Below are 14,113 nucleotides of genomic sequence, written 5' to 3'. Positions count from 1 at the left end.
TGTACGCAGCATCATGTGTGGCCATTATACAGTATGGAGCACTATGTGTGGCTATTATACAGTATGGAGCATCATGTGTGGCCATTATACAGTATGGAGTACTGTGTGGCTATTATACAGTATTGAGAATCATGTGTGGCCATTATACAGTATGGAGCACTGTGTGGCCATTATACAGTATTGAGAATCATGTGTGGCCATTATACAGTATGGAGTACTGTGTGGCCATTATACAGTATGGAGCACTGTGTGGCTATTATACAGTATTGAGAATCATGTGTGGCCATTATACAGTATGGAGCACTGTGTGGCCATTATACAGTATGGAGCACTGTGTGGCCATTATACAGTATGGAGCACTGTGTGGCTATTATACAGTATTGAGAATCATGTGTGGCCATTATACAGTATGGAGCACTGTGTGGCCATTATACAGTATGGAGCACTGTGTGGCCATTATACAGTATGGAGCACTGTGTGGCCATTATACAGTATGGAGCACTGTGTGGTCATTATACAGTATGGAGCACTGTGTGGTCATTATACAGTATGGAGCATTGTGGTCATTATACAGTATGGAGCACTGTGTCGCCATTATACAGTATGGAGCATCATGTGTGGTCATTATACAGTATGGAGCACTGTGTGGTCATTATACAGTATGAAGCATCATGTATGGCCATTATACAGTATGGAGCACTGTGTGGTCATTATACAGTATGGAGCATTGTGGTCATTATACAGTATGGAGCACTGTGTCGCCATTATACAGTATGGAGCATCATGTGTGGTCATTATACAGTATGGAGCACTGTGTGGTCATTATACAGTATGAAGCATCATGTATGGCCATTATACAGTATGGAGCATCATGTGTGGTCATTATACAGTGTGGAATATCATGTGTGGCCAATATACAGTATGGAGCACTGTGTGGTCATTATACAGTATGGAGCACTGTGTGGTCATTATACAGTATGGAGCACTGTGTGGTCATTATACAGTATGGAGCATCATGTGTGGTCATTATACAGTATGGAGCACTGTGTGGTCATTATACAGTATGGAGCATCATGTGCGGTCATTATACAGTATGAAGCACTGTGTGGTCATTATACAGTATGGAGCATCATGTGCGGTCATTATACAGTATGAAGCACTGTGTGGTCATTATACAGTGTGGAGCATCATGTGTGGCCAATATACAGTATGGAGCACTGTGTGGTCATTATACAGTATGGAGCATCATGTGCGGTCATTATACAGTATGGAGCACTGTGTGGTCATTATACAGTATGGAGCATCATGTGCGGTCATTATACAGTATGGAGCATCATGTGCGGTCATTATACAGTATGGAGCACTGTGTGGTCATTATACAGTATGGAGCATCATGTGCGGTCATTATACAGTATGGAGCATCATGTGCGGCCATTATACAGTATGGAGCACTGTGTGGTCATTATACAGTATGGAGCATCATGTGTGGTCATTATACAGTATGAAGCACTGTGTGGTCATTATACAGTGTGGAGCATCATGTGTGGCCATTATACAGTATGGAGCACTGTGTGGTCATTATACAGTATGGAGCATCATGTGTGGTCATTATACAGTATGAAGCACTGTGTGGCCATTATACAGTATGGAGCATCATGTGTGGTCATTATACAGTATGGAGCATCATGTGTGGTCATTATGCAGTGTGGAGCATCATGTGTGGCCATATTTTTTTTTGTTTATAATTATTGTTTATGAAACAGTGTGATCAGCAGTGCTAAATGGGTGTGGTTGGGACGTGGCTATGGGAGTGACTAGTTGTGAAATGGGTGTGGTAAGAGGTGTGGCCTAAAATTTGCCACGACGCGCTGTGCGCACCGCAACCTTTGTCCCTCTTTCCCTTCTTCAAAAGTTGGGAGGTATGGTAAAGATGGAAAAAAGTAGGGGCCCTAGGACAGAGCCTTGAGGGACTCCAACAGAGAGGGGGCGAGGTGAGGAGGTCGTATGGGAGATGCTGAATTTGCGGTATCTGTAGCAGTAGGCAGTGGACGACTGTGTTGAAAGCAGAGGACAGGTCGAGAAGGAGGAGGATAGAGAACTACCTTTTAGCTTTGGCTCTGAGTAAGTTGTTAGTAATTTTGGTCAGAGCAGTTTTGGTGGAGTGGTGGGGCGGAATCCATACTGGAGGTTGTCAAGGAGAGAGTTAGAAGAGAGGTGGGATGAAAGTTGACCATGGACATGCTGCTCAAGGAGTTTGGAAGCAAATGGGAGCAGTGATATGGGGCGGTAGCTGGACATAGCAGTTGGGTCAAGGTTAGTTTTTTTGAGGATGGGTGTGATGGTGGCATGTTTGAAGGCAGAGGCGAAGGTATCGGAAGATAGCCATAGGTTGAAGAGATGGGTTAGGGCTGGAATGAGCATGTTAGTGAGGCTGGGGAGCAGGTGGGAAGGGTTGGGGTCAAGTGCACAGGTGGTGAAGTGCGATTTAGAAAGGAGGCGAGTAAGCTCTCCTTCAGTGATGTTGGAGAGGGAGGTTATTAGGAAAGTGCAGAGGTCTGGTATATGGAGTGATGTCACTGTCTATGTATTTATAGTGTAATATCACTATATCACTTGCATAACTTTTCTAAAATTAAAGCCACAATTATAATCATTGTGTGATGTCACTGCTAAAACCATGATGACATCATATCACAACTTGTACGGCAAAGTGTGACATCATGAGGTATCATCATTGTGTTCCGTCACTGTAGAATACGTCTGTGATGTCACTGCTAATGTCATTATATATTTTTTTCAGTTTTCTCCTGTATTCTGTATCTTCTGAGCCACCCTATTCTCATCGCCCATCTAATGAAGAAAACCAGAAAGACCCCATAAGACCATTATGTGCTTGATAAATGCTCCTGACATAATCATCTGACTAGATGCTGTTAGAAGAACCTTGGCGTCTGTATGAGAAATGAGTGCGACTAATAAGACCCTGAATCCCCCTCCCCTACACATGCATGTCACGGAATAAAATAGAAGTAAGAAAAAAAAAAAACACATTATTTGTCATCTACAGACTGATATCTTATAAATGACATGCAGGAGACATTCCCTTTAAATGGCGCTCTCAGCCCGGCGCACACAAGGCATTTGCTTTGGAATAACTAAGAAAAACTCTCATAAATTTCACATTTTTCCACTGGATGTTGCCGGCGGCGAGGATTTCTCAGTGTATATCCCTGAATTTACATTTCCGTGGCTCCTGTTTATAGCGCGGACTCGTCTTAAGTGTCACTTGTATGTAATTGCACTGACTCTACTTCTCGCTTCTAGATAAACTGAGCGTATATCACATTGGTGCGGTCTCTGTATACACAGATGATGTATACACAGCACTGATCTGTATCCCGTCTTGGTCTGTTGCCAGTAAAGGAACAGAACTTTATTACTTGCTTTAACTTTTTATCTATTTTTTTTTGCCCTCTAGATATTTTTTTTAATTAATTTCCTTGCTATTTTACAGCCAATCAGTAGTAGTGGAGCTGCAGTGTAAAGCATGGGGGATACGCAGATATTTTGTATACTGGTTTGCGAACAGTGTTAAAGGTGTCTCTGGACATAAAAATTAATTAGAGTGGAGATTGGGTGGGAAACACATAAAATATTGTACTATATATTAAACTACTACTTATTAGGTGTGCCACGCTGAGCGCTCTGGTGCTCCCCTCCGGTCATTACTTACCTTTGCCCCGATTATACTGACCACAGATGCAAAAACGTCCTGTTAAGTCACGTAAAATAGTAGACAAGAAGGAGAGGAGGGAGAGGAGGGAGATGCAGCTGCAGTTTTTCTATCTCCATGTGTCTGCGAGACTGCATGTCGAAAAAAAAAAAAGGAGCAGAGTTGAGAAATGTAAGAATCATAAATAATTAACCCACGGAAAAGCCCCTAAATGAGTCCTGCATTTACCGGCACCGACATAAGAAAGGAAAGACCCAGATATAAATATTATTGTTCCTGACATCCCAGGTAAGACTACATTGATAATATCTAGAAAAAAAAACATGGGTCCGCATAGGAGCTGCGTACCCAAAACGGGAGCATAGTAATTAATCAAGACTATTTGCAAAGTTACTTTTTTCCTTTTATTTTATTTTCAGTGGAGCAATACTAATAGGGTTGCAAAGTTTCACAAACCCTTAGGCTCTGTTCACATGTCCGTTTAAAGAACAAATAAAATGGAATAAGTGATCCATTTAATCAGTTATGCAAATTGGTTGGCACCTGTTCCATAAGATGGGATCCGTATGGATTTTTAGAACAGAATTTCAGAAGAACAAGTAACAGAATGTCTGTGTGGCCTCCAGAAAATCCTGTCTCCATAGAAGTTTACAAGCACCAACTGTCCTCTCCTATCTCCGTAATGGGAACATCTGTCGTCACTGAAAATAGATTATACCCATGAATTTAGAATGACAGATCAGTCGAGGAGGAGGAAAAAAATTTCTCTGATAAGATATATTGTAAAGTTGTTAATTTTCATGTGTAATATTAAGTTTAGAAAAAACAAAATCAATCAGCTCACGACTTTTACACTTCTAAAAACTATATTTTCAGATGTTTTCTGGAAACATTTTCTGATAGATTTATAGGACTCGATAGTATGTAAAGTATAGGAACTACGGCCGCTCTCATGTGATTTCTCAGGCTTTATGTCTTGCTGCCCTCCATTACTGGAGGTAAAAGTAAACTGCACGGAGCGACTTCTGAGAACTGAGATCTGTGTTCACTGAAAGTAATCACTACAATAATCCGACTCTAACTCTCTCATGCGCACGGCGGAAGAAAAGCCCTTTATGCTGCCATATTTGGTGATCTGAGCTAAAGTATTCACAGAATATTGTCAGATATATCATGAAGGAGGTGAATCGCAAGAGATTACTGTTTTATAAAGCGAGCAAACAAGGAGACATAAGAAAGCAACTCCACTAAGAGCTGATAATAATGCCGACAAGATAGAAAATATTCCAACATTAAAATGCTGCTACAGTGACTCCTGTATACAAGAATATAACTACTATAAAACTGCCCCTATGTACAAGAATATAACTACTATAATACTGCTCCTATGTACAAGAATATAACTACTATAATACTGCCCCTATGTTCAAGAATATAACTACTATAATACTGCTCCTATGTACAAGAATATAACTATTATTATTATTATTTATTTATATAGCACCATTATTTCCATGGTGCTGTACATGAGAAAGGGTTACATACAGGGTTATAGATATTGTTTACAGTAAACAGGTTTACAGTGACAGACTGGTACAGGGGGGAGAGGACCCTGTCCTTGCGGACTTACATTCTATGGGACTACTATAATACTCCTATGTACAAGAATATAACTACTATAAAACTGCCCCTATGTACAAAAATATAACTACTATAATACTGCTCCTATGTACAAGGATATAACTACTATAATACTGCTCCTATGTACAGGAATATAACTACTATAATACTGCTATGTACAAGTATATAACTACTATAATACTGCTCCTATGTACAAGAATATAACTACTATAATACTGCTCCTATGTACAAGGATATAACTACTATAATACTGCTCCTATGTACAAGGATATAACTAGTATAATACTGCTCCTATATACAAGAATATAACTACTATAATACTCCTATGTACAAGAATATAACTACTAAATACTGCCTCCTATGTACAAGAATATAACTACTATAATACTGCCCCTATGTACAAGAATATAACTACTATAATACTGCTCCTATGTACAAGAATATAACTACTATAATACTGCCCCTATGTACAAGAATATAACTGCTATAATACTGCCCCCTATGTACAAGAATATAACTACTAAATACTGCCTCCTATGTACAAGAATATAACTACTATAATACTGCCCCTATGTACAGGAATATAACTACTATAATACTGCCCCTATGTACAAGAATATAACTACTATAATACTGCTCCTATGTACAAGAATATAACTACTATAATACTGCCCCTATGTACAAGAATATAACTGCTATAATACTGCCCCCTATGTACAAGAATATAACTACTATAATACTGCCCCTATGTACAAGAATATAACTGCTATAATACTGCCCCCTATGTACAAGAATATAACTACTATAATACTGCCCCTATGTACAAGAATATAACTACTATAATACTGCCCCTATGTACAAGAATATAACTGCTATAATACTGCCCCCTATGTACAAGAATATAACTACTATAATACTGCTCCTATGTACAAGAATATAACTACTATAATACTGCTCCTATGTACAACAATATAACTACTATAATTCTGCTCCTATGTACAAGAATATAACTACTATAATACTGCCCCTATGTACAAGAATATAACTACTATAATACTGCTCCTATGTACAAGAATATAACTACTATTATACTGCCCCTATGTACAAGAATATAACTACTAAATACTGCCCCTATGTACAAGAATATAACTACTATAATACTGCTCCTATCTATAAGAATATAACTACTAAATACTGCCCCTATGTACAAGAATATAACTATACTATAATACTGCTCCTATCTATAAGAATATAACTACTATAATACTGCCCTTATGTACAAGAATATAACTACTATTATACTGCTCCCTATGTACATGAATATAACTACTATAATACTGTCACTGAGTAGAAGAATATATGTTGTTATAGTTATGTATTTACTGTTTTTGTTCCCAGGCACACACAGTCCTCGATTGGGACTCTCCTGTTGTCTTCATGACGGTTCCACGGTGCTGCTCTTTGCCGCCCAATTTTGCCTTCAGTAACTTATTGCATGTGCAGTGCAATAACGAAGCCCTGCGGGGACTGCATCTGCTCTTTTCCGATCTCACACGGTATGTTCCTTTACTGTCCATAAACCTGACTGCTCTTTCTTCTGAAATATATAAATCGTTTAGGAGCAGAGTGTAGATTGATCTCTTTTCTAAAATTCATGATTTGCCACGTTATTGAGTCAACTTTGCTAAAAGACGGTCGCACCTGTTTGTAATAGTAAGTCCAGATATATTCTGCGGGTGATTTTCACAGTACACGGTCCTGTTTGTGCACATGGAGATAAACACTATTTATGACTGATATATGACTTGTATCCTGAATTTTTCACTAGTTTCCCTTCTACAGACTTTATCTCTACTGTTCAGTTGTCTCTGAGGTGGTGGCTGGAAATGAGCTGCTATATTGTCTTCCATACACCGCACACACTGACATGAGTGATTCCTGCTCTATCTCTAAGTAGCACATGATCAGAAGCAGCAGGGAGAACGTCATACAGTAGAGCAGTGTAGCTGTGAATCCAGCTCTGTGGTCAAGTAAATAGTTACAAGATAGCAGCAGCACTGTCTGCCTGTGCCTAAGCCAGTCTGCTTCACCCCTCTCCTCCTCCCACTGACCTCTTCATAGATTTTAAAAGGAAGCCATATTCTGATCTCTCAGGGAGTTTTTCAGAGTAGATGATGAATTCTTGATCCAGGGAGAGAGGAAGATGTGGCTCATAAGTGGAAAAAGATTTCCCTGATCAACCATATCACAAAGCTTCATAAGTAAAATATGGGCGACCGCGATGCTGAGCCAGTTCTTACTTTGCCAGTTTCTGAGATTTTAGGGGGTCAGAAGCTTTGATATGTTTGGTAGCTCTTTCGTCAGACTCCCAATTGGTGATTCACATACCGAAATACTCAGGGTGGTGGAAGAACCCAACGCTCCATGTAAAAGTTTACTTGTGGTAAATATTGAGGACGTAACCTGTTTTAACACTTCTTCCATTTTCTGTGTAGGTTGGTTTGGTGACTGACCATGGAGTGCCTACTCAGCCAGAAAGCGGAGCCCAACAGCACAACGAGCAACCACGGATTGAACACATCTCTTGCATATACACAGAAACCCCAAATGAACCAAATGGGAGACTTGGATGAGACATTACACAACAGATTTTACCGACTCTGGGTGGCCCTGCTGATCATTAACACCCTTATATTCCTCGTGGGGATAATATTAAACAGCTTGGCCATTTATGTGTTTTGCTTCCGAACCAAAGCCAAGACGACATCGGTCATCTACACCATCAACCTGATAGTGACGGACCTCCTGGTGGGTCTCTCTATGCCGACCCGAATCATCATGTACTACAGCGCCAAGGCTTGTCCGATCTGTTCATTTGTCCACAGCTTCACCTACTTTGTGAACATGTATTGTAGTATACTCTTCCTGACATGTATATGTGTCGATCGCTATATGGCCATCGTGCAGGTTGAGGCTTCACGTAGGTGGAGGAGTCCCAACTACGCCAAGTGCATATGCATCATTATATGGATATTCGCTGTTGTGGTGACCTTCACCATCTTGACCACAACCATCAGTCACAAGTCATGTTGCCTATTTCAGCTCTTTACTCTGACTGTCTTCGAATACTTTGTGCCGCTTATCATCATCACGTTCTACACCCTAAGAATCATGTGGGCCCTGTCAAGATCAACCCTCATGAACCAAAGCCGGGAGAGGCGCATGAAGGCAGTCCAACTTCTCATTACCGTGCTCACCATATTCACGGTGTGCTTCACACCCATACATGTTAGCCAAGTAGTCTTCTGTGCCAGTCTATCCATGCCTCGGGATGTTATACTTATTGTCTACCATGTCACAGTGACTCTGAGCAGCCTAAATAGTTGTATGGACCCAATAGTTTACTGTTTTGTCACCAACAACTTCCAGTCCACCATGAAGAGTATCTTCAGAAAGCATCAACCGCAGCAGACCAGCATGGACATCGTGAGTCTACACAAAAACTCTAAGGGATCCGGGACGATCACTGCTATTTCCAACGCAATAGTGAGTTTGCCATTACAGAGCAGCAATCTTATATAGTGTGGTCACATAATGTGGACGACGAGTCAAGCATTCAACGAGGGAGGACATTGTATTACTAGAGACATATGACTGGTGATGAAGACCAAAACCTAAACAAGATGCATTCCAAAGACGACCTATTGTACATGGAGATGTAATGGGGGAATTCAGTTGTACTGTAGTTTTTCTAACTTTTCATTTTTTTTTCTTTTCTAATGAAAAACTATTTATCCACAAACTAATTTGATATACTTTGGTGTAAACGATTCTGCAATAAATTATTTTTTCTTCTTTCAAAAACAAAGGAGATTATTTTTTTTTAAGGTTCACATGTAGTTCAAAACTGGCAATCCTAATGGTGAAGATATATGCCGCTGGTGATGGCGTTACCTCTCAGGTCAGTCTCAAAGTAGATAAGTCTCCCCGACACAATAAAATGTGATATTCATTATACTTACAAATTCAATATACAGCAGATATCCCAACCGGTCAGGATAATGGTCAACAGAGAGACCCAACCAGTAAAGATGATACTCAACGTAAAGATAATCAACAGGATATGTAAAGAATAGAACCTTACCAGTCAAGATGATGCTCGGTGTAGACAACCTAACACGGCAAGATGATACACAACATAGAAAACCCTATAATCGACTGGAAACTCATTGAAAAGGGATATACTAGTCAAGATGATGATCAAAGTAGAGACCTTACATGTCAAGATAATACTTAATTTAGAGACCGTACTAGTCAAGATGATACCCAATGTAAAGACCATACCAATCAAGATGATACTCAAAGCCAAAGACCCTTGAAGTCAAGATAATATTTAATGTAGAAACCCAACTGGTCAAGATGATATTCACTGTAAAGACCCCAATTGTCAAGATGATAGTCAATATAGAGTACCCCACCAGTCAAGAGGTTACCATACCGGTCAGGATGAAACTCTAGCTGTAAATAGTAAGGCCAACCAAAATGCAAATCAATGAAGAAAGTTCTCCTAGTCAAGAAGATACTCAACGTAGGCTCCTGTTCAGTAAAAATTATACTTAGTCTAAAGAGACCCTACCAGTTGATAAGATTCTCATCGTAGAGACCTGTTAAATATACTTATTTCATATATTTATTTATTCAGGACTTCTTACCAGATGCGATACTCTAAAGAAAATGTCATGATATTTCTTATGAAAAAATGTAGTGGTTTATTGGATTGTCCACCAAAAAGAATCATTGCAGCAAAACATAAAATAGATGAAATAGTTACAAAGAGATTGTTCATTTGTCCATATCAAAAGTTTGTTCCTGAATGGTAAATGGCTTCTGTCTCTGTCAAGAGCATGGTAGAAGTCCATCAAGAAGTACGTGGCTAACTCATAAACCATCTGTCCAACGTTCAATCTGAAGTCTGTGTGGAGTGTGTGAAGTGTCCGAAGAGAGCCCCCTTTTCCTGTGGGTCATGTGTTATATACGTCCCACAGAGCACATGTTCTTTGTATATGGCGTTAACTTCTACTCTGAGCTAAATATACAGGAATTATACATGTAATGTCAGCAAAAGGCAATGTGCTCAGTACAGAATTAAGAATAATAAGAATAAATCAATGACCAATAATTAATATTTAACAAGATCCTAGGGTCTAGGTGTAGATAGTATTGCTAGTCAAGAGGATAGTATGAAGATATTTAATATGGGCAACCAATCAGTCAAGATTATACGTAGTGTCTGTACTAACAGCTTTGGATCGTGATTATAACTTGGAGAAAGTAAGCAGTGAACATCTAGTTAATGAATAAAACATGTGCAAATCAACCAAATTCCATACAGGAGTAACAAACTTTTATTAAGTTACACTTACAAACATGAAAAGAAATAGGTGCTTCAATAAAACATAATTAGCCACCACATGGAAATGCTGTTCAAAAAGCTTAGCTAAAGGTTTCGCCCACAATTTTGGCTTCTTCTGGGGAATAAATTCCCCAGAAGGAGACAAAATTGTGGGCGAAACCTTGGGTCGAGCTTATCAATCAGCATTTTTATGAGCCGGCGCTATATGTTTTATTGACTTTTTTTATTAATCTCTTCATGACCAATGACTCATATTTACGTTATCAGCCATGTCCCCTGCCTTTTATGCGGACTCACTCACAAGCTAAGCCTGCATATATCTTCTAACTTGATGGCTGATTTATTTAATCATCAAATGCCTAAAAGCTGCGGGTGGATCCGAGATCCACTGCCGGCTGTTAGCCGCTCTCAATCACTATCAGAAGCATTTAACAACAGCAGACAGGAGGCGCATTATTGATTCTTCCCATCGTTGCCCCCATCACGTTATTCCGGGTCACCGATGGGTTGTCATGAAAGCTGAGGTTCTGCTGATGACCCCCGTGCCTGTCATTATGATCCTCCTTTTAATGCTGATACGTGGCCGGTGTTCATAGGAGATCATGATGTTTGCCATACATAGAAGGACTGGAGCACTGCTATGTATGGCACAAGCGGTCAGACGATCGCAGCTTCAAGTCTCCTAAGGGGACTATAAAATACAGTAAAAAGAAAAAAAAAGTTTTAAAAAATATTAAAAATATAAAAGACAAGTTCAAACACCCCCCTTTTGCACCATTAAAAAGAAAAATAATTTTAAAAATATAAAATACACAATACAATATAAAATATTTGATATCGCCGAGTTCAGAAATGTCCGATCTATCAAAATATAAAATAAATTAATCAGGTCAGTAAACGGGGTAATAAGAAAAAAAATGAAAACCCCAGAATTACATTTTTTTGGTCACTGCAACATTGCAATAAAATGCAATAAGAGGCCATCAAAAGATCTTATCTACCCCAAAATGGTAACAATAAAAACGTCATCTCAGGGCACAAAAAATATACCGTCACCCAGACCCAGATCCTGAAAAATGAGAACGTTACGGGTCTCGAAAAATGGCGAGAAAATAACATTTATTCATTTTTTTTGCAAATGTTTTTGATTTGTTTTCCCCTCTTAAAAAACTATACGTTGGGTATCTGCGTACTCGTACTGACCTGAGGAATCACATTGGTCACATACCGATATATGTCTAGAAATATAAAAAAGTTATGGCTCTTGTAAGAAGGGGAGGAAAAAACGAAAACAAAACAATGGAAAGTCGCCTGAGGGTGAAGGGGTTAATGTTTGTGAGTATAATTTAACACCTTTCCAACATCGGGCGTAATAGTACGCTGATGTCGGACACCCTCTCTTTGATGTGGGCTTCGGCGGTAAGCTCGCACCTTTTCTGGCACATGTCAGCTGTTTTGAACAGCTGACATGTGCCCAGAACAGCCGTGGGTGGAATAACGATCCACCCACGGCTATTACTCTGTTAAATGCCACTGTCAAACTCTGACAGTGGCATTTAACATGCGCTTCCAGCAATTGCGCTGGAAATCCACCCACCAGTGACCCCCGTCATGCGATCGCGGGTCACATGACATCCAGAAGTCTCCTGCAGACCTATGGTTGTCACTGCCGGATTGTTATGAGCTCCACCCGGTGGTCGGTGATCATAACAAGTCATCAATTCTGCTACATACAAGCGATCTGACCATCGCCTGTATGTAGCAGAGCCAATCGGGTTATGAAATCTTTTAGTCTCCCATGGAGGCTATTGAAGCATGCCAAAAGTAAAAACAAATGTTTTTAAAAATATAAAAGATATATAAAAGTTCAAATCACCCCCCTTTCGCCCTATTCAAAATAAAAAAATCAAACATACACATATTTGGTATTGCTGCGTTCACAATCACCTGATCTATCAACAAAAAAAGGATTAACCTGATCTCTAAATGGTGTAGCGAGAAAAAAATTAAAAATGCCAGAATTACGCTTTTTTTGATCGCCGCGACATTGCATTAAAATGTAATAACAGGCGATCAAAAGATCATATCTGTACCAAATGGTATCATTAAAAATGTCAGCTTGGCACGAAAAAAATAAGCCCTCACCCAACCCGAGAGGTAATGGAGACACTACAGGTATCAGAAAATGGCGCAATTTTTTTTATTTTTCTTTAACAAGGTTTTGAATTTTTTTTTCACCACTTACATAAAAAGAACCTAGACATGTTTGGTGTCTATGAACTTGTAATGACCTGGACAATCGTAATGGCAGGTCAGTTTTTGCATTTAGTGAACCTACCAAACAAAAAAAAACAGTGTGGGGATTGCACTTTTTTTGCAATTTAACCGCACTTTGAATTTTTTCCCATTTTCAAGTACACAATATGTTAAAACACCAATGGTGTCGTTCAAAAATACAACTCATCCTGCAAAAAAAACAACCCTCACATGGCCATATTGACCAAAAATTAAAAATTATATGGCTCTGGGAAGAAGGGAATAAAAAAATGAAAATGCAAAAACAAAAATACCTCTCATTAATGTGTTAATAAACGTGTTATTCCAGTAACTAATTTGGTGGATTTACACTTATTTTATCGACTATGTGTTCACTGCATACTTTATCCAAGACGTCATCAGGATCATAAACTATTTGCAAAGAAACCTGAGGATTTTATTCAGAGATCTCATAATTAATAATAAAGAACCATCTACCGGCATTTCTACATAAGGTTCTTTCCCCTGAAGTTGGTGGGGAGTGGGACGCACACTCCTCTCCTTTGTCACTATATGGCGGTGTAGCAAAGTGGTTCTCTTTTAACCCCACCAGTCCATGGATACTCGGTATAGACACCAAATAATCCGAGAGAATCAATGGAGAAAGTCCTAATGGCCAAGAGCTGGAGATGTAATATTGTAACGATCATGTTATGATACAACTCAATGTAAATTGTCTTACAAATCATTGATTGCAATGTAAGAATTCAGCAGATACAATATTCAATGTAACAATTCCCTTTAAGGAGATACTCAGAATAGATGTAAGGATCCAAAAAAAGAAGACATTGCTTAATATAGACAGTCCTAAAGTCCAGATTAAATCTAATTATCTGGTGATAGAAGGTGTAAGAGTGATGACGGCCCTCCCGTTATCACGTCTACGGAATCATCCTCCGAGTGGTTCTTGGGCGTTATGGCTGCAACATTTGGATTACGAGTTGGCAGAAGAGAATGTTCTATTCATGAGCAGATTTGTATCTACGTCGTGTCTGCAGCTTCACATGAGC

General features: G+C 39.3%; 1 protein-coding gene across 2 annotated transcripts in view; it reads left to right on the top strand.

Moving 5' to 3' along the window:
* The window catches only part of GPR20 (G protein-coupled receptor 20), a 46,897-nt gene extending 36,347 nt beyond the window's left edge, over positions 1-10,550 (top strand). For both annotated transcript variants that reach the window (XM_069731984.1, XM_069731983.1), the window contains exons 3-4: positions 6,773-6,930; positions 7,870-10,550. In XM_069731984.1, the coding sequence (XP_069588085.1) occupies positions 7,889-8,956 (1,068 nt within the window). In that variant the 5' untranslated portion in view covers positions 6,773-6,930; positions 7,870-7,888 and the 3' untranslated portion in view covers positions 8,957-10,550. The remainder of the gene's footprint in view (positions 1-6,772; positions 6,931-7,869) is intronic.
* The last annotated feature ends 3,563 nt before the right edge of the window (positions 10,551-14,113 follow it).

The sequence above is a fragment of the Ranitomeya imitator genome, chromosome 6, assembly GCF_032444005.1.
Source record: "Ranitomeya imitator isolate aRanImi1 chromosome 6, aRanImi1.pri, whole genome shotgun sequence".
In the NCBI taxonomy this organism is placed as follows: domain Eukaryota; kingdom Metazoa; phylum Chordata; class Amphibia; order Anura; family Dendrobatidae; genus Ranitomeya; species Ranitomeya imitator.
The sequence above is the reverse complement of the archived record's forward strand: the minus strand, read 5'-3'. Positions and strand labels throughout refer to the sequence as shown.